This window comes from Pleurodeles waltl, chromosome 4_2 (genome assembly GCF_031143425.1).
Source record: "Pleurodeles waltl isolate 20211129_DDA chromosome 4_2, aPleWal1.hap1.20221129, whole genome shotgun sequence".
NCBI lineage: Eukaryota > Metazoa > Chordata > Amphibia > Caudata > Salamandridae > Pleurodeles > Pleurodeles waltl.
Window position 1 is genome coordinate 6,258,031 of NC_090443.1, and position 17,567 is coordinate 6,275,597.

The window sequence follows — 17,567 nt, forward strand, 5'->3', positions numbered from 1 at the left end:
TAAATGTGAGGTCAGGGTCCTCACACCCACAGGACCTTCTTACCTTGAGCACTGGGTGCACATAGAGGAGGTCTTCCAAGGTAAGGGGACAGCTCCCGTTCAGGTAGTCACTGCAGAACTCCTGGATAAGCTGCAGGTTGTAGAGACTGTCTGCGACCGACATGGTTTCCTTCAGGCAAACATCTGCGGGAGAGCACAGCCATAAGCAGAGAGCGTGCATGGCAGAGCAATGCAAAGTAGAAATACAGCAAACATATGTACTGCTGCACAGAGCTAAAGAGCCACTGCTGGACAGGCCCAGAGAAACTTCTGAACAAAGGTATAGGAATATAGCAATACCGCTAAACAAAGCCATACAGCAGCTACTAAACCGAGGCACACAGTTACTGCCAACAGAGCTGCAGAGATACTGCTGGACAGCTTTACAGAGATACGTCTGGAAAAAAGCCACAGAAATACTGCAAAATGGGGCTGAAGAGATACTGCTAAAGGAAGCTAGGGAGATGCTGCTAAACAAAGATACAGATATTGGCCACAGCAAAGCTACTGAGATGCTGCTGGACAGCTTCGAAAATGGTCACAGAGCGACTACTGGACAGTAAAGGCAGCTCTTTCCTATGCATTGCTCATTTGGGCCAGCCTTTCACGCAGCTTGTCTAGGGACCACCTCCATTATTTTTTTTAAACTGATTTAGAGCAGGCCCTGAATCGCTGCAGAAGTGAACGTGGCGACTGGCACCACGTCCTGCAACATGCAGGAGGCAAGGTGAGTTGGCACATTATCACCTGATGACCTCTCCAGCATGCCAGTCCAGGAGGCTCCACTCTGGTGTACTGTATGCTGTGCATTAATTTGTCAACGTTGGGGGATGGGAACAAAGATGGCAGTAGCCTTTGTGTGTTTGTCCTCTCAATGCCCTCTACCCTCACGTGCACTAATGTAATCATTTACCTCTTCAGTATCAAAATAAGGGACCATTAGAACAGTTGAGGCTACGAAGTGCCACCTCCAGGCTACGTTAGAGTTAATGTGCGCTGCCTAAATTTGCCTGGGAATTTTCACAAGCTCTTTAAGTGTCAGTAGTTTAGCGGTTACAAATGCAATGTAGAGTCGGTTCATTCTCAAGTAACTCACCAACTTTCCAATCCCAATAATCATGATCCTATAAATTATCAAAAACTGGTAAATTTTACTGAAATTTGAATAAAGAATTTTGAAACTGCTTTTAAACTGAAAGCAATATAGCCACGTTTATAGCTTGTGATTCTCAGAAACAGTTGCTAAAGTAATGGGCCAAATTCCAATGATTAAATACGTGAACTGCCTCCTCTCACTACTACTGGTTTACAAAATGCACAACATTTCAGTGTATGTCAAATGTAAATTGCAGTGACATTTCTGTAAACGTTCATACAAAACAGCCGTTTCATTTCAAATAAATTAGGAGTCGGTGAGCAGTTCACATTAAAATGACTAAATTAATGGGTCAAAAAATGCATTGGCAAAATCAGTAGACATGGTGGCCAACCCTTTGGCTTTGTCAATGTTCGTTCTGATTTGCCATGGTTTTGCAAAACTTTGTTCTTGGACGAAGGCCCGTGCCCTCGTCCGTTTTTTTTTTTTTTTTTAAAAGGCATCTGCTAAATATTTTGTGGTATTAAATACTAGCACTGCCATAGTTGCTCCTGACAGTGAAGGGAACTCATTTGTGTGCGAACGTGCTCTTTGTGCAAGAGCAGCATTCCATTACTCCCAGTTAAATTAGCCAATGGATTATGCTGTAGTGGGCAAAAGAAAACATGTAAATGACAATAATAGACCAAAGAATTAAGAGGGCTGGACAAAAATTCATACAAGTATATTATCATACATATATTGTCTGTTAAAATCAGAAAGGTTATGGCTAACGCCAGACCCCACCCCCAAAATAAAAAACACACCAAAAACGCAAATAGATAAATCATATCCTTTCAAACTATATGCACCACGCGAGTGTGGGGTGAAATTCAGTAATGCCCTGCTAAGCTGAAACAGCCATGGGGATTTTCGGACGGGCACTCCTGGGTATTAGCTCATGTATTACTAGCAGTAACCCAATGATACCTCAGCTTCTTTCTTACTACACAGTATCGCTGACCTCCGAGAACACCTACAGTAGACATCCTTCTAAAGGTTTCACCTACTTGACTTAGTTTGTAGCACAAAATAGTTTTTTGTAGCATAAACTATTTGTTTTATGTTGCAGGAATCTTTTTTGTTATTCACCACTACGGAACCAAACGACAGGTTTTGTTTCTGACCGCATTTCCATGCCCTTATTACACACACACACACACATATATATATATATATATATATATATATATATATATATATTACATACATACACATACATATATACATACATATATATATACATGCATATACATATATATATATAGACACACACACATATATATATATATATATATATATATATATACACACACACATACACACATTCTCTCTATCTCTTTCTCTCTCTCACTCACTCACTCCATGGACTTGCCTTGAGGTTCAAAGTATTTTTCACACATGACTTTGATCAAATTCACCCAACCCTTTTCAATTTCGACAATAACCCATCTTTTTAACGGAGAAATAGGGCATGTCAAAAGGTTTGCCTATTTTATTAGCTTCTGGGAACATCACACACCCTCATTACTGCATGCGTAAACTGTGTTTACCTTCGACAAAGAGCAGCCTTTAGCCTCAACTTTCTCTGTAGACCATTATAATTGGATTACTCGTGAGCTCAGAGGCAAAGCAGCTTTCATTAACTCTGCTGAACAACAGCAACGAAAAGTTACCGCAATTTCACAGAAAGGCTTTTAGAAACTGGATAAGTTGTCAGGCTACAGGCCAACCTTTATATGTGTCAAACAAAAAAAGTGGATTTTTCGGTCAGTTCTTCTGGGTCTGAAGACCTATTGTGGATTCAGGAGGATGACTGCTGAGCTGCCAAGCCTGTTTAAATGCTCAGTAGCTCAAAAGCTGCACTTAGCTGCTGAGCTGGAGGTGCCTATGTGTTTTCATCTCTAAGACACGAAACAGCGCAAAAGCGCCACTTAACCCTTGACAAAAGGCTATTTGATTCCGTTGAGTTTATAAAGATTTTTTGAATAATAAAAGACGTAACACAATGGTTTCAGGCCCTCCAACATAATCGGTTTACATAAACAAGTACAGCAAAGGGTTCACTTATTTCCAGTGTTTTATAAAGTTCAGGACTAATGTTTCGTGTTCGAGCTCCCTTTAATTGTTCGTGAACTGAAATTTAAAAAAAAAAATTGGCTTAAGAGTTATTGTAGAATTTGTAGGCGGAGAAATCCTAAACAGTTTATCATTAGAATAACTATTGGCAAAGCCAATAGGTTTTCCTATGCAAGAGCTATTTGCTTTGCCAATATGTTTAGCCTTGTTTTACACCTACACCAGAATGGCTGCTGTTCAGCATGATTAACATTTAGTGGAGTAAGGGATAGTGGCGTGGAGTAGAGTGCCTCAAAGTGTATTAGAGTGGAGTGTTATTGAATGGCGTAGAGTGGCATACAGTGGTGTAGAGTAGAGCTCAGTGGCATGAAGTGGTGTGTCATGGATTGGTGTGGAGTGTTTTGGAGAGAGTAGAGTACTGTATGCAGAGTTCAGTAGAGCCAGTGGACGCAGAGTGGAGTGCATAGAGTTTTGTGCAATGGCATAAAGCAGAGTGGAGTAGTGTAGATGGGAGTAAATTAGAGTAGAGTAGTGTAGGAGAGTGAGTGGCACAGAATGGAGTAGTGATGTAGAGTTGACTGGCATAGAGTGTAAGTTGTGTTGCGGCAAGTGAAGTGGTGTAGAGTAGAGCAGTGTGTTGTAGAATACAGTGGAGTAAAGTGGTATGGAGTGGCACAGAGGGAGTTGCATAGTGTGTTGCAGAGTGGAGTAGTGTTGTAGAGTGGCACAGAGTGAAGTACAGTGTTGTAGAGCGGAGTGGCGTAGAGTACCGAGTCAGAGTAGAGTTTAATGGAGTAGAGCTTCATAAGGTGGAATATTGTAGAGTATAGTGTCAGAGTGGAGAATTTGTTGAATGGAGTAGAGTGGACTTGAGTGAAGTGGTGTGAAGTACAGTGGTGCAGAGTAGACTAGCAGGGCGCAGAGTGCAGTGGTGCAAAGTAGATTGTTTCTATGTAGAGTGAAGTAGAGTGGTGTATAGTGCAGTGATGCAGAAGAGTGGCGTAGAGTGAAGTGGCATAGACTGCTGTAGAGTTCAGTGGTGCAGAGTAGAGTGCAATGGCACAGAGTGGAGTGGTGCAGAGTACTCGTGCAGAATAGAGTCTTGCAGAGACAGTGGCATAGAGTACAGAGGTGCAGAGCAGAATAAAGTGGCATAGACATCAGTGGCAGTGTACAGTGGTATAGAGTGCAGTGGTGCAGGAAAGAGTGCAGTCTTGCAGAGTAGAGTGGCATAGTATGCAGTGCTGTACAGTACAGTGCAGGGACATGGAATGCAGTGGTGCAGAGTAACTGCGTAGAGTGCAGTGGTGTAGATTACATTGGTTTTGAGTAAAGTGGAGTTGAAAGCATTAGATAGAGTGCAGTGGCGTAGAGTGGTGAGGAGGGCAGAGGCATACAGTAGAGTAGTGCAGAGTAAAGTTGTGCAGCATAGAGTGCAGTAGTGTGGTGGCATAGAGTCGTGGTGTAGAGAGCAGTGGCGTAAAGTGGTGCAGAGTGCAGTTGCATACAGTAGAGTGGCACAGAGGAGTAGAATGGCAGATATTGCAGTGGCAAAGAGTAGGTTGTTTCAGAGTTTAGTGAAGTGGCAGAGTGAAGTGTTGCAGGTCAGAGTAGAGTGCAGTGGCATACAGTAGTGTTGCAGAGTACAGTGGCATTGAACTGAGTGGTGGGGTATAGATTGGAGTGGCCTAGTCTTGAGTGTTGTAGAGTGGAGTGGCAAAAAGTGCAGTGATGCATAGTATAGTGGGGTACAGAGCACTAACATACAGTACAATGGTGCAGAGTAGAGAGGCAGACTGAAGTGGCATAGAGTGCAGTGTCAGAGCAGTGGTGCACAGAATATTTCAGTGACATAGGGTTAGAGGCATAGAGTAGATTGGTGTAGACTGCAGTAGAGTTTCGTAGAGCAGAGTAGAGTGCAAAGGCATATAGTGCAGTGACGGAAAGTGCAGAGCTGCAGAGTAGTGTTGTAGAATGCAGTGGAGTAGAGAGGTGTTGAGTGCATTGGTGTAGAGTGCAGAGCCGTAGAGTGCTGCAGAATAAAATGACAATGAAATGGTGCACAGTAGAGTATCTTAAGAGTATAGTGGCATCAGTGCTTAATTTGTGCTTGTTTCCGGGGCTGAACACCGGCACTTACTTTTGAGGGCCGGCGCTTATTCTTCTGCCTCAAGCATTTGCCGCGAGCAAAAGAGACATATGGGAAAGACGGAAGAAGGGAAAAACCAAAAAGCATCACAAAGGGAGAAAGTAGAAAGCTGCAAGAGTGAGCTGAAGGGGCAGGGGGTGGCTTTAAATGGATTGAAGAGGCGCAAGATGGCTTCAGGATTACGCTGCCTCAGTATTCCGTGTTCCCACTTTTAATTGCAGCAGCCGCGTGTTTAAGAGCAGGGCTATGGGCACCAACACGTTTTTATTAACAAATTAAGCAGAGTGGCATACAGTAGAGTGTCGCAGAGTAAAGTATAGTGGCATACAGTGCAATGTTGCAGAGTAGATTGGCGTTAAATGCAGTAGGATGTAGAATGCATTGACATAGCATGCAGTGGCGTAGAGTGCAGAAGGGTGTAATAGAATGGCATGGAGTGGCGCAGGATAGACTTCTGTAGTGTAGAGTGGAATGGCGCAGAGTGGAAAAGAGTGGTAGAGTGCAGTGGTGTGGAGTAGATTGTTCCAGAGTAGAATGCAGTGTTGTAGAGTGCAGTGTGGATTATGGTGGCTTAGAGTGGATTGGCATAGAGTGCAGTGATGTAGAATGGAGCGATGCAGAGAAGAATAGTTTAGTTGCATACAGTGCATTGACAAAATGCACAGCAGAGTTGTTTAGAGTCCTGTGCAGTGGCATAGTGGGTAGTGGCGGATAGTAGAATGGCAGAGTGAAGTGGCAGATAGTGGAGTGGTGCTGAGTGGAATAGCGTAGGGTGGAAAGCAGTGGTGCAGGGTAGACAGCAGAGTTCAGTGGGGTAGAGTGGCACAGAGTGCACTGGTATGGAGAGCAGAGGTACAGAGTGGTGCTGATTAAATAGCGGAAAGCAGTGGCAGAGTACAGTGGTGCAGAGTAGAATGGAGAAGACAAAGTGCAGTGAGAGTACAATGATGTAGAGTACAGTGGCGTAGAGTGTTGCAGAGTAGAGAATAGTGGCGTAAGGTGCACTGGTGGAGAGTAGATTGGCGTAGAGTGCACTGGGTTGGAGTAAAGTGGTGTAGAGTGCAATGTCATAAGAAAGAGTGAAGAGCCGTGGTACCGAGTAGAATAGAGGGGTGCGGAGTAAAATGGAGTGGCGCTGAGGGTAGTGGCGCAAGGTGGAGTGGTGTATATTAAATTGCTTCTGAGTAAACTGGATTGGTGCACATAGAGTACAGTGATGTAGAGTAGACTAGTGTAGAGTGCATAGTAGATTAGAGTAGCCTAAAGTGGAACGGCAGAGGGCACGGACGTGGAATGCTACAGAGGAGAGTGCATTGGTGTAGAGTGCAGTGGCATAGAATGCAGTGTTACAAATTAGAGTGGCACAGAGAGGAGTGGAGCAGACTGGAGTAGTGTAGAGTGCAGTGGTGAAGATTGCAGTGGTGGACAGTAGAGCAGTGTGGGGTACAGTGCACTGTTGTAGAGTCGAAAGCTGTAGAATAGAGAGGCGTAAAGTGAAGTTGCGTAGAGTACAATGGGGTAAAATTGAGTGTGCATGGTGTGGTAGCATAATGCCATTACAGACAACACATCTTCAATTGAAATTACCATTACGTTTGCACAGACATACAGTTTTGCTGATAATAGTACACAGTGCACAAACAATGTGTGGAAATATCACCTATAAAATATTTGTTTCCACTACACTTCAGAATTACCAAAAATGTGCTTCATTTTTGCTTTTCTTAATCTGATATATTCTGAAATATCTGCAACAGTTCGATTACAGACATTTAAATTTGTTGTGTGCTAGAAAGAAAATTAACACCATACAGCCTTCCTCAACACTCAGTAGCTAGCATGATAAAAAGTTTTAAGGTATGGGCAAAGTGGGCTGTGGCCCACGGCCCCATTCTTTCAGGAGTCCTCCTGATAAAGTCAGCTCTAGTCTTCTCGGTCTCTTGCTCTGATGGCCTGGAATAATTTTCAGATTCTGTTAAAAACTGTTTTCCTTTCATTTATTTTTAATGTGGGTAATGTGCGAGAGCCTATTAAAGACATTTTGCAGAGAAATGTTGAGTTTATGTTTCATGCAAAATCCATAAAAAAAAGGTTCTTTTCGATCAAAACAGGAACTCACTAATGAAAAATGGGAGTGGGTCACAGAGATTGTCTGAAGTAATATTAGTGAGATGCTGTTGTGTTATAACATTACAAACACACGTCACTATCCCTGAATATTAGATGTAGAAACATTCAGAATTTAGACGAGTGTGATGTTGCACTGTCAGTGACCTGGCCAAAGAGGGCATGAAAAAACTGAAATGTGATCATAAATTCAAAACTGTTCTGAACAGAGGTCTCCGAAATAGGTTTGGCCCAGGGCCCCCAAACTCCTTAAGATGTCCCTGAGCAGGATTGCCACACAAGTCCTCGCACTTGGAAGTCAGAGAAAGAAAAATAAACACCAAGCTCTCTGGAAGGCAGAGCCTGACATTTGACCTCTATATTTGAATGTACAGCAAGTGCGACAGGCAAATAACAAAAATTCAAGGTCTGTGTACAGAAATCCAGCACTGATGGAAAAATACAGTAAATAGCATTTGGAGAAGGGATGAGCTCAAGTTGGGCAGGCTAAAACAAATCGATCCAGCATACAGAAAGCAAGCATGTGAGTTACAAACCACAAAGCCAAATAGTAAGCAATGGGCGGAGTGCATTCTCAGGGAAGCTTTCCAAAATGTCCCCAATAAGTTGTTAGCAAACCAGACAGCTCTGCTGTCTGGAAGGCTTCGACCTAAAAAACTACTTTCTCAAACCACTTGCCTTTGACTTTTGAAATATAAAACGTGAAAACGTTTTCAGAGTGATTTTTCGTTATCAGTTCTGATTAAGTGCAAATGATTTTTCAAGTCACCTTAAAAAAAAATCAAAACGTCAGCTTCACATAAAACCTGTGCAGAAGCTTGTAGTGTGCTGCTTTGACAAGTGGCTATGTTACTAGGAGGCAAGAGAGCAAAGGTCAAAATACTCAGACCCACCCTTTTGGGCCAGCATTATAGTCAGGATTCACAATGTTTATAATACAAGAGAAAAAATACATAGACACAAACATACAGAGAATTTATACTCAGCTCACCTACAATCACACCTCAATTGCAAATTTTAGCCAATGGAAGAGCAGACGACTTAATTTGATACCTCTCTCACTATTTAACTAGGCTGTTTTACAAGCATAATTTTTATCAATAATCAATACAGAACTTAACCAATCCCCTTTATCCAATCAGCATTCTACACACAAACTGCAATAAAATTTGGGAAACAGATTTCTATCTTTGACGCCAGATTGATTTGCAAAGAAAATGTAAAAAATGCATTTCAAAGTAACCCTGCACAGGAACTCATGTTAGATATTTGTTTCAGTTCTTTTTAGGTCGAGCAAGCAAGCAGGCGCTTTGCCCTTTTGTAAGTATTGTGGGCCTTTAACCACGCCCATCTCACGCCAATCACTTTAATTTGTTCCTGGGCTTGCCATTCAAAAACAACTTGATGCCATTGGTAAATGCTTTAAGTTTGCCCCGCCTTGAAGCTGTTTTTGTCAAGCCTTGCAGACTGCCCCTGTTACATGAATTATTGCAACACTGCCGATATTCTTCAGCATGAGCGAGCTATTTTTTCTTCTTTTACCTCTCCCCTTCGTGTTGCATGCTGCGGCCATGATGGTCACAAAGCAAACAGGCACAACAGCACAAACACGATTGGCGGTACTGGAGGGAAGGTCACATTATTCACAGTTACCTAATTGGAGTCATCTCTTATGGCTCTCCCCTTAAAACACTTAAAATTGTTAAATGCTTTACGTAAAACAGAAATACTCAAAGCGAAAGCGGCTCTCACGGCACAGAGGTAGAGCTGATACCACAACCTTCACTGCACTCGGGAAACTCGCCCCATAATGCTTTGAAGGGCATTACTTTTACAAAACATTTTTGCTCATAACTCAGTGGGTCTACCACCAAACCATTCAGCGCAACACTATGTCATCTCTGGGTCCCCACACTAGGTTAGTGGGGACCTCAAAACAATAACCCCTCCCACCATTCAAGTTCTTTTTAAGCACTCTCCTGGCTCGAATTTTTGTTTAACAGCTGGAAATAGCTTGTGTTTTAAGGGCCTTGTTTGTAATATCTTTGCTACAGGCCTACTATCCCTGAAACTGTATAAGGCAATGTGCCCATTAGGGCTAAATATATGCTTACAGTGCATTATTTTCTGCCATTTTCTATTTGTGCGGTTATGCCCTCTGGGGACTAACTGTATGGTTACATTACCATGGTTCTTACAAATGCTATTTTCATTGTGGTGTCCTCTAGAGGCTATTCTAAGCATTACAGTCATATTAACATACTAAAATATTTGTGGCACGGAAATTTGCCCCACAATGCTTTGCAGGGCATTACTTTTACAAAACATTTTCTCGGCCTGTGGTGGTCCTAGGATAATGGGACCACCTTCAAAACATTAATCGCAATGTGCTCTTGCTGTCTACGTCATCTCTTGGTCGCCACGCTTTGTTAGTGGGGACTCCAAAATAATAATCCATACCACCATTCATTATGTTTTTAAGCTCTGCAAAGGCTGGAACTTTTGTTTTACAGGTCAGAGAAGTTATGTTTTATGGGCCTTATTTGTAATAAGATTGCAATAGGCCGGTTAGCCTTGAAATTGTGTAGTGCACTTCACCCTTTAAGGGCTACATATATGGTTACAGAGCATTACTTTCGCATGTGGTTATGCTCTTTAAGGGCTGACTGTATGGTTACATGACCACGTTTCTTCCAAATGCTATTTTGATTGTGGTGTTCTCTAGCATTGCAGTCAACATACTGTAGTACTTGCGAAACGAAAACTCACCCCATAATGATTTGCAGGGCATTACTTTTACAAAACACTTTTGCTCAGAACTCAGCTTGTGGTTGCCTTATGACAATGGGGCCACCTTCAAAACATGCTCTCTGTCTACATCATCTCTAAGTCCCCACCCTAGGTTAGTGGGGAACCCAAAACAATAACCCTTCCCACCATTCAGGGTCTTTAAAGCTTTCTCATGGTTAGAATTTTCTTTTTTTTTAACAGCTGGAAGAAGTTTTGTTTTAAAGGCCTTGTTTGTAATATTGCAATAGGTCTCAAAGCCCTAAAAATGCCCTCTAGGTGCTAAGTATATGACTACACTGCATTACTTTCTCCTCCTTTTTTCATGGGGTTATGCCCTCAAGGGGCTAATAATATGATTACATCACAGTGTTCCTTACAAATGATATTGATGTATGGTGCCCGCTAGGGGCTGTTTTGAGCACTACGGTCTAATGCCAAACGTTTATTTCTGATAAAAGTTTATATAATTGTATACGTTTTAATAATCTTCCCTTATTACAATTATGACCATGATTCAGGCCAACTTAACATCCTTATTACACTATGAGTGTTTGAACACTCTTGATATGTTTGGGTGACTCTTCTAGTTTATTTCTTCTCTGTGGCGGTCTTGTGTCTTTTTGGGGGAATTGTGTTAGCCAGCCAGCAACTCAGATGGTGGGGTGGTGAAAGTGGTATTCTACTGGAATTAGCAAGGCAGATATAAATTAGGATGCTAAATGGCAACATTTAAATTTTTTTGCTGCAGATACAGGAAGAAGGTAAATTGAGGTGCATTAGTTACATGCAAGGCCATTGGAATTATATGGCAGTAAAAAGACAAAATTATGAGGTAGGGTTGACCAATTTATATGGCAAGGAAAGTCCAGTAATGAATTTACAATGCCAATAGCTCTAACTCAAGCAAATGCGAGTCCTATTGCATTACAAATGCTTGTTTATTTTCTGCAGCCTACACGCATTTTCTGTTACAACTTATTTCTTTTAATGCCATAAAATAACGCAATATTAGATGACATTTTACTTTATTTTCAACTTAGAGCATTTTATTTGGTTTCTTGGGAAATTACATAACTAGAGACCATGGTATTGTGCATTCGTCTTTCTTACTTCACGAGAAGTATGAATGGATGAGCTTGTTGTTCTTAGAAGCTAGGTACAAATGTTTCACATGCTCAATTGGTTTCTTCCCTGGAGACTCACAGATTGAGAGTGAAGGACAAATCTCAGGCAAATAAACATATAGGAAATATACAATGCAGTTTCCTACTGTCTATACGATTAATACAGATAGATCATCTCTGTTCTCACAGACACTGCCTCATTGAAAATTTAATAAGACTCACCTTCCAGGCGCAGTATCTCGGGGCAGTAGTAGTGGATGGTGGCAGCAATGGCACAGCCATTGGATAGGTCCTTCAATCCAGTGATGCCAGGAAAGCAAGGAGTCTGCTTTGGCAAGACCTTATCCTTCCGGTAGCGGATCTGGAAACAAATATAAGGAGGGAGTAGAATTCTAGTGTGAAGAACGATCTGAGAGAAAAAGTATGTAGGGGATGAGATAGAGAGAAGAACAACTTTGCAAAACAGTGGAAGCGAAGGATTAAATAACATGTCTCCTAACGGCATGTGCTCAGATTGGGATGGAACAATGTTAGGGCCAGTCCAGAAGCCGGTGCTTTTAAGTGTCAGAAGTTTAACCTTGGACTGCTCCAGAAATGAAATATACAGAATTTGGCAGATCATCTGTGAGGTCATCACAACTGACGAGTGTTCAAAAGTAGCCAAAAGAAATGGAACCCATGTAGAGGTGACCTGGAGCCAAGGCAATGTTGCCTGATCTGGTGTTTTTTAAAGCAGGCAACCCTGACTGGACAGTATATTGAGGGGTAGGGTAATATCAGAATGTGATAGATATTTTTGACAGGTCTTCAATGGTAGCAGCTCTGCATGCAACCACAGCATGCCTGCTGATCTTGCATATGGCCTACTAAACTGATCAATTGTTTATACGGGACTCTGGGCTGGAAAGCACTAGGCCAGGCAAATTGTTGGGTCACAGAAGGAACACGGTCACAGAAGGAACACAGAGTACCATGGGCCCGCGTCAGCAAACAGGTGTTCATGCAAGTGGGAAGCACGTCCAGGGACAGTGTGAATCTCTGACTAGTTTTGTTAAGCATTGTGGCTCTATCTGCGCTCAGGTTTGTTGCAGAGCTAAGTTTGTTGACCTCAGAACAGAAAGTCCCCAACAGGAGCATTCACTGTAAAGAGGTGAGCATATTAGCAACTGGAGGCCCACCAATCGTAAAAAGGACGTGAGAAGATCTGCAAGTATCTAGATGTGCATCAACAAATATATGGTAACAGGGATGTACCTCCATCATCCACCACCCTCCTTCGGATGCACTCAGAAGGGCAGCCACAAGTCAGCAAGCAACAACTGTTAGCTAAAGAGTTTCAACAAAGAAAGCAGATATGTAGAGCCATTCTCCGTTCATGCAGCAAAACAAACAAGGTACGATCCAGCAAAATAGGTACACCAAAGAGACAAAAAGACATCAAGCGCCCAAGACGAGCGACCAAAAGAAAAAAAAAAAAAAAAAAAACACAACAGGAAAATGAAGGAAGCCACCACCCACTCCCTGAAACAAATCTACAGGATTTCCCTCACTTGTAGCACTAAAGGTAAAATGGAGGATGTGGGCCTCTGTTTCTGGGACATGTGTATCCTAAAGCTAGAAGACGGAGAGCTAAGTAATGTTCTTAGTCTACACTGAGAGCAGGTCTTGCTTGAGATCCTATCATAATGGATGGTACACTGAATGGAAAACTAAAGGTTAAAATTAACTTATGGGCCATTATGTGATGTAATCTGCTATTTGACAGCTTCAGAAGATACCTCCTGCTTGGAAGGTGTAACATTAACTACAGGCCCAATGCAGCTTTCATGCTGCTGAAACATTTAAAAATAGATCAACTCATTTTGTTAAATATCCAGTTTCGCCCACTTGGCCCGTGTAGAGCCGTCAGATAAATTATGTAACCATGAGACAGAAGGCCCAGCAAAGCACCCTGGTTAAAGAAAATAACCTCAGTCTTCTGTATCTTATTCTCTCAGTGCTGCAAGAAACCAAGTAATAAGGCACTTCAGAGAATCTTCCTCACTATGTACTGTGGACCTCAAAACATTACTGGACCATCACTCACTGCAACATCACCGATCGCATCCACTTTAATGGGGTCTCGCTCGTTCCAATAATCAGAGTTGAGACGTTCCCACAATCTATGGCCTCCCACATCTGTGGTTGGGTTTTCCTCATTCTGAACAATGACCTCACAGACTAAAGAGGGGTTTCACTCGTTTCTGCCAAGGATCCAAATTCATACATTTCAATAGAGGCTCATTCATTCCAATAAAAGGTTCCATACATGTACATGAAGCCCCATTCACGCCTCACTGACCCGTCACAACTGCAGAGTCCAACTGATTCCCACTTTTCAGAAACAGATTTCTGTAAGAAGTCGTTAGTATGTATGAAGTCTGGAACTAAAATATATTAAACTGTTTTCCTAACACAATTTGTTAACTGGGGTCATTTGGCACACACATGATACAAGCCATAGGCTGAAGATTCCAGATGGTGATGTGGAACTCATGCACCCAGAAAATATGCACCTCAAGGTTGGTTTGGCTGAGATGACATCCAGTTAGGCACCACGCTAGAGGTGGATTTGTAGCCAGGCTGGGAGTTAAGGAGATTCTCATCTGGATTGTTAAGAAGCAGGCTTCTATGGCCCATTAATACTCCAGATTTCAGCTTGTTGGTGAATGCAGGCTGAAGTTTCCAGCAGAAGTATCATATTATCCTACTGAGGGTTGTGCAATGTCTGCAGGTCTCTGCTCTTTGGTCAGTGTTTGAAATGGCCCTTTCTCAGGGTCATCCCCTGTCTTTTTGCCTTCTTCCTCCCCTTTTTTGCTGAATTCGTTTTTGTTGGTTTTGGTACTCTGTGCACTTTACAACTGCTAGCTAGTGCTAAAGTGCTCGGCTCCAATGATTAGACTAGCATACACCCAACCGGCATTTTTAATTTACTTATAAGTCCCTAGTAAAGTGCACTACATGTGCCCAGGGCCTGTAAATTAAATTCTACTAGTGGGCCTACTGCACTTATTGTGCTACCCACTTAAGTAGCCATTTAAGTATGTCTTGGGTGTGTTGCTGAAGAGCCTGTGTGTGCAATTTTAAACTGTCATGTTGACCTGGCAAAATAAACCTTTTGCCAGGCCCAAACCTTTCTTTTTAATACATATAAATCACCCCTAAAGTAGGCCTTAGGCAGCCCCAAGGGCATAGTGCAGTATATCTAAAAAGTTGGATATGTACTTTTAAGTTTTACATGTCCTGGTGGTGAAAAACTCTAATTCGTTTTTCACCACTGCAAGGCCTATCTCTCCCATAGGTTAATACTGGAATAACCTTATTACACTTTAAGGGCACTGTACAAATGAGAAGAGATAATCCCTCCAAGTTCGGCGTCACTAGAATCAAATTTTAAAATCCTAATTTATAGTTAAGTCAGACTTCAAAATGCAACTCCAAAAATGCCACTTTTAGAAAGTTGGCATTTTCTTACTTTAACCTTTTGGTGTCTGCTGCCTGTCTCTGCTCACATGTCTGGGATGGGGGTGACAGCTGGGCTATGTGTATTTCACCTGGACAGCCACACAATGGGAGCTTAGGTGTGACCTGATGATCCTTGATGGGACATCCTGAGCAGGACGGGAGGGAGGAGCTGGGCACAGCCTCACTTACACCTGAATAGGATGTGTCTTGTCCACACAAAAAAGGGCTGCATATCCCTGCATGTAGTCTGGAGCAAGGGCAGGGAGTATGTTCACTTCAATGACAGGTCTTTGAAGTCTCCTACACTTCAAAAGGCCCAAGTGGGTATAAGTACTGGACACATTGTCGCTGTTGGGTGGACAATACTTTACACATTGCCTTCAAGTTAAACCTGACTACTCTGTGCCAAGCTACCAGGTTCATTTGGGGTTTTGCTTGTGCCTTACTCCGACAAGAACAGTAGTTGCTGCTTGACCAGGGCTGACAATTCAGTCAACAAGCCCAGGTTCTCGCCCAGGTTCTCACTCAGGATTCCACAAGATTCACACAGCTACTTTCAAGTAAAGTTGGGGTATTAAGAACAGCATTCAAATCAGTTTATGTTCTTGCTTTTTGGGGTTTATCTTCTAGTTTGAAGCTTTTTTCTTCTGCAGATCTCCTAGCGATTGTGGGTGGTTTTGTTTCCAGCTCTTGCTTATCAGTTCATCACTGAATATACGCTGCAGGTTCTATAGCTCTTCTGGCGCTCCTTGCGAGTTACTGTCAGTCTCCCTGAATTTCCTCCATCTTTTAGACTAGTTTAGCTTAGTTAGTTGACCTTCTAAATTCTTCCTAGTGTGTCTAGTTTTTAGATAGGTCTTAATTAGGGAACATCTTCACTCACTAATGCTACTTTTACACTGCTAGGTCATCAACATGTATATATTCAGTTGTAGTACTAGTGAATCTTCCGCTGTTCATCTTATCACTTCTGGCCAAGGCTCAGAGCACTCCTAGATCCGCATCTTAAAATGATACTGCCAGCCTTGTGGACTAATATTCTAAAATGTTAGATGACAATGTAATACCAACACCCCTGAAACATTTTTAGTTGCATATAGCACTACATTTAGTTGTGTCGGTGCGCAGGGATCATGGAGCTCTCTTTTAAACAGATTCCCCTGAATGTCTCTCACCCTCTGCAGTAAACAAGCAGTCAGGACCCGAGCAGCCTCACACACTTCGCAGTAGAACACACACACACACAGATAGACAAAACAATCATATTCATCACTGCTGCTGCACTTAAATGGAATTTCTTGCATTTCATTGGGCACTGTGCACTTCAACTGAAGGTCCCTCATTCTTCATCAATGGTGGATCGCACTACCCCTTGTCCCCACCCCAGATGGCCTTGAACCTTTAGCTTAACAAAGGGCACAGACTCATTCGAACAGAGGACAAAACTGGCCCTATCTTCCTCCAGTCTCTTTATAGGAATGCTCCTTTGATTCTGCTGCAGAGGTGAATATGGGGAGCCCCTTCAGGACAGTAGGTGCATGGGGTGAGAGGAGGGATCTATATAAGGGTGGGAGGACACCAAGCCATGAATGGCAGTGTCTGGGATGTCCGGTGTGGAGAATGTTAAGAAGAGTGGTCCAGTAATTGTGTTACACTGAGATGCCCAGGGGAGACAGGAATGGCCCTTGGTGAAAAACAGCAAATAAAATGGGAGTGAAGTGCTGTGCAATCAGTCTTTAGATACTTTACCACAGGAGGCTTATTCCCAGACTCCTTCAAACAAAAAGCGATGGCATGCTGGATGCGATGGCAAAGAAAAGAGAAAGAAAGCATCAATGCTCTGTTCACCACATGAGGGGATGAGCACCAAGACCGTCACCATCAGCATGCCACGGAGTAGGATGCAGCCCTGGTTGGAGGTAAGAGGGATCAGCCCTTTCTTGTCTCTTAGGGAAGGGTATATGCATCAGACCTGTATAGCACTCATGTTTGACCCACCCCAAGTTGGGCAAACTATGAACCAGTAAAGTACACAGAAACGAGCAAACCTGTCTGATGGAAGCAGCCTGGAAATGGGCATAGCAGGGACTGGGCCTAATAACTGTTGCAGAAAAAGATCTGCTGTTGGAATAGACATTTTAATTACTGTGTTTTCCATGGCCCAGCTTTATAGCATTTTATATTAATCCCTTTCTGCTGTGAAAATCAGTGGTCTATGGAGTCTGTAAGTACATCGTGGTGATTCAGATAAAGTAGCATCTTATTTACTAGGGGGCCTATGCTTAGTCCAAGAGAAGGGCTGAAAATGTGAAGTCAATTGGGTCCAACCCTAACTAATTTATAGAAGCTAAAAGTGAAAGAAAGTATAAGGGCCTAAAGGCAAGAAGCAGTGATGGTCTATCACTCCTAGAGGTTGAAGGCGCAGATTGTCCATTGAGCTGAAAGATGAAAGGCAACGATGGTTCATCAAACTGAGACAGAAGGCAAAAATGGCCCATCGAGCTGAGAGATGGAAAGGAATGATCGATCAATGAGCCAAAGGCCACAAGAAATAATAATCCATTGAGATTTAGAGACAGAAAGCAATAAAAGCTCATGAACGGCAAGTTATGAAGGGGGA

The 17,567-nt window shown here is 42.6% G+C and overlaps 1 protein-coding gene across 4 annotated transcripts in view; it reads right to left on the reverse strand.

Annotated features, from left to right (window-relative positions):
* Nucleotides 1-17,567, reverse strand: part of CAMSAP3 (calmodulin regulated spectrin associated protein family member 3) — a 220,901-nt gene that overhangs the window by 59,234 nt on the left and 144,100 nt on the right. For 3 of the 4 annotated variants that reach the window (XM_069230366.1, XM_069230365.1, XM_069230367.1), the window contains 2 exons: nt 11,666-11,804; nt 44-183 (listed from right to left, as the gene is read on the reverse strand). The exons of the other annotated variant lie outside the window; for it this stretch is intronic. In XM_069230366.1, the coding sequence (XP_069086467.1) occupies nt 44-183; nt 11,666-11,804 (279 nt within the window). The remainder of the gene's footprint in view (nt 1-43; nt 184-11,665; nt 11,805-17,567) is intronic. 4 annotated transcript variants of the gene reach the window in all.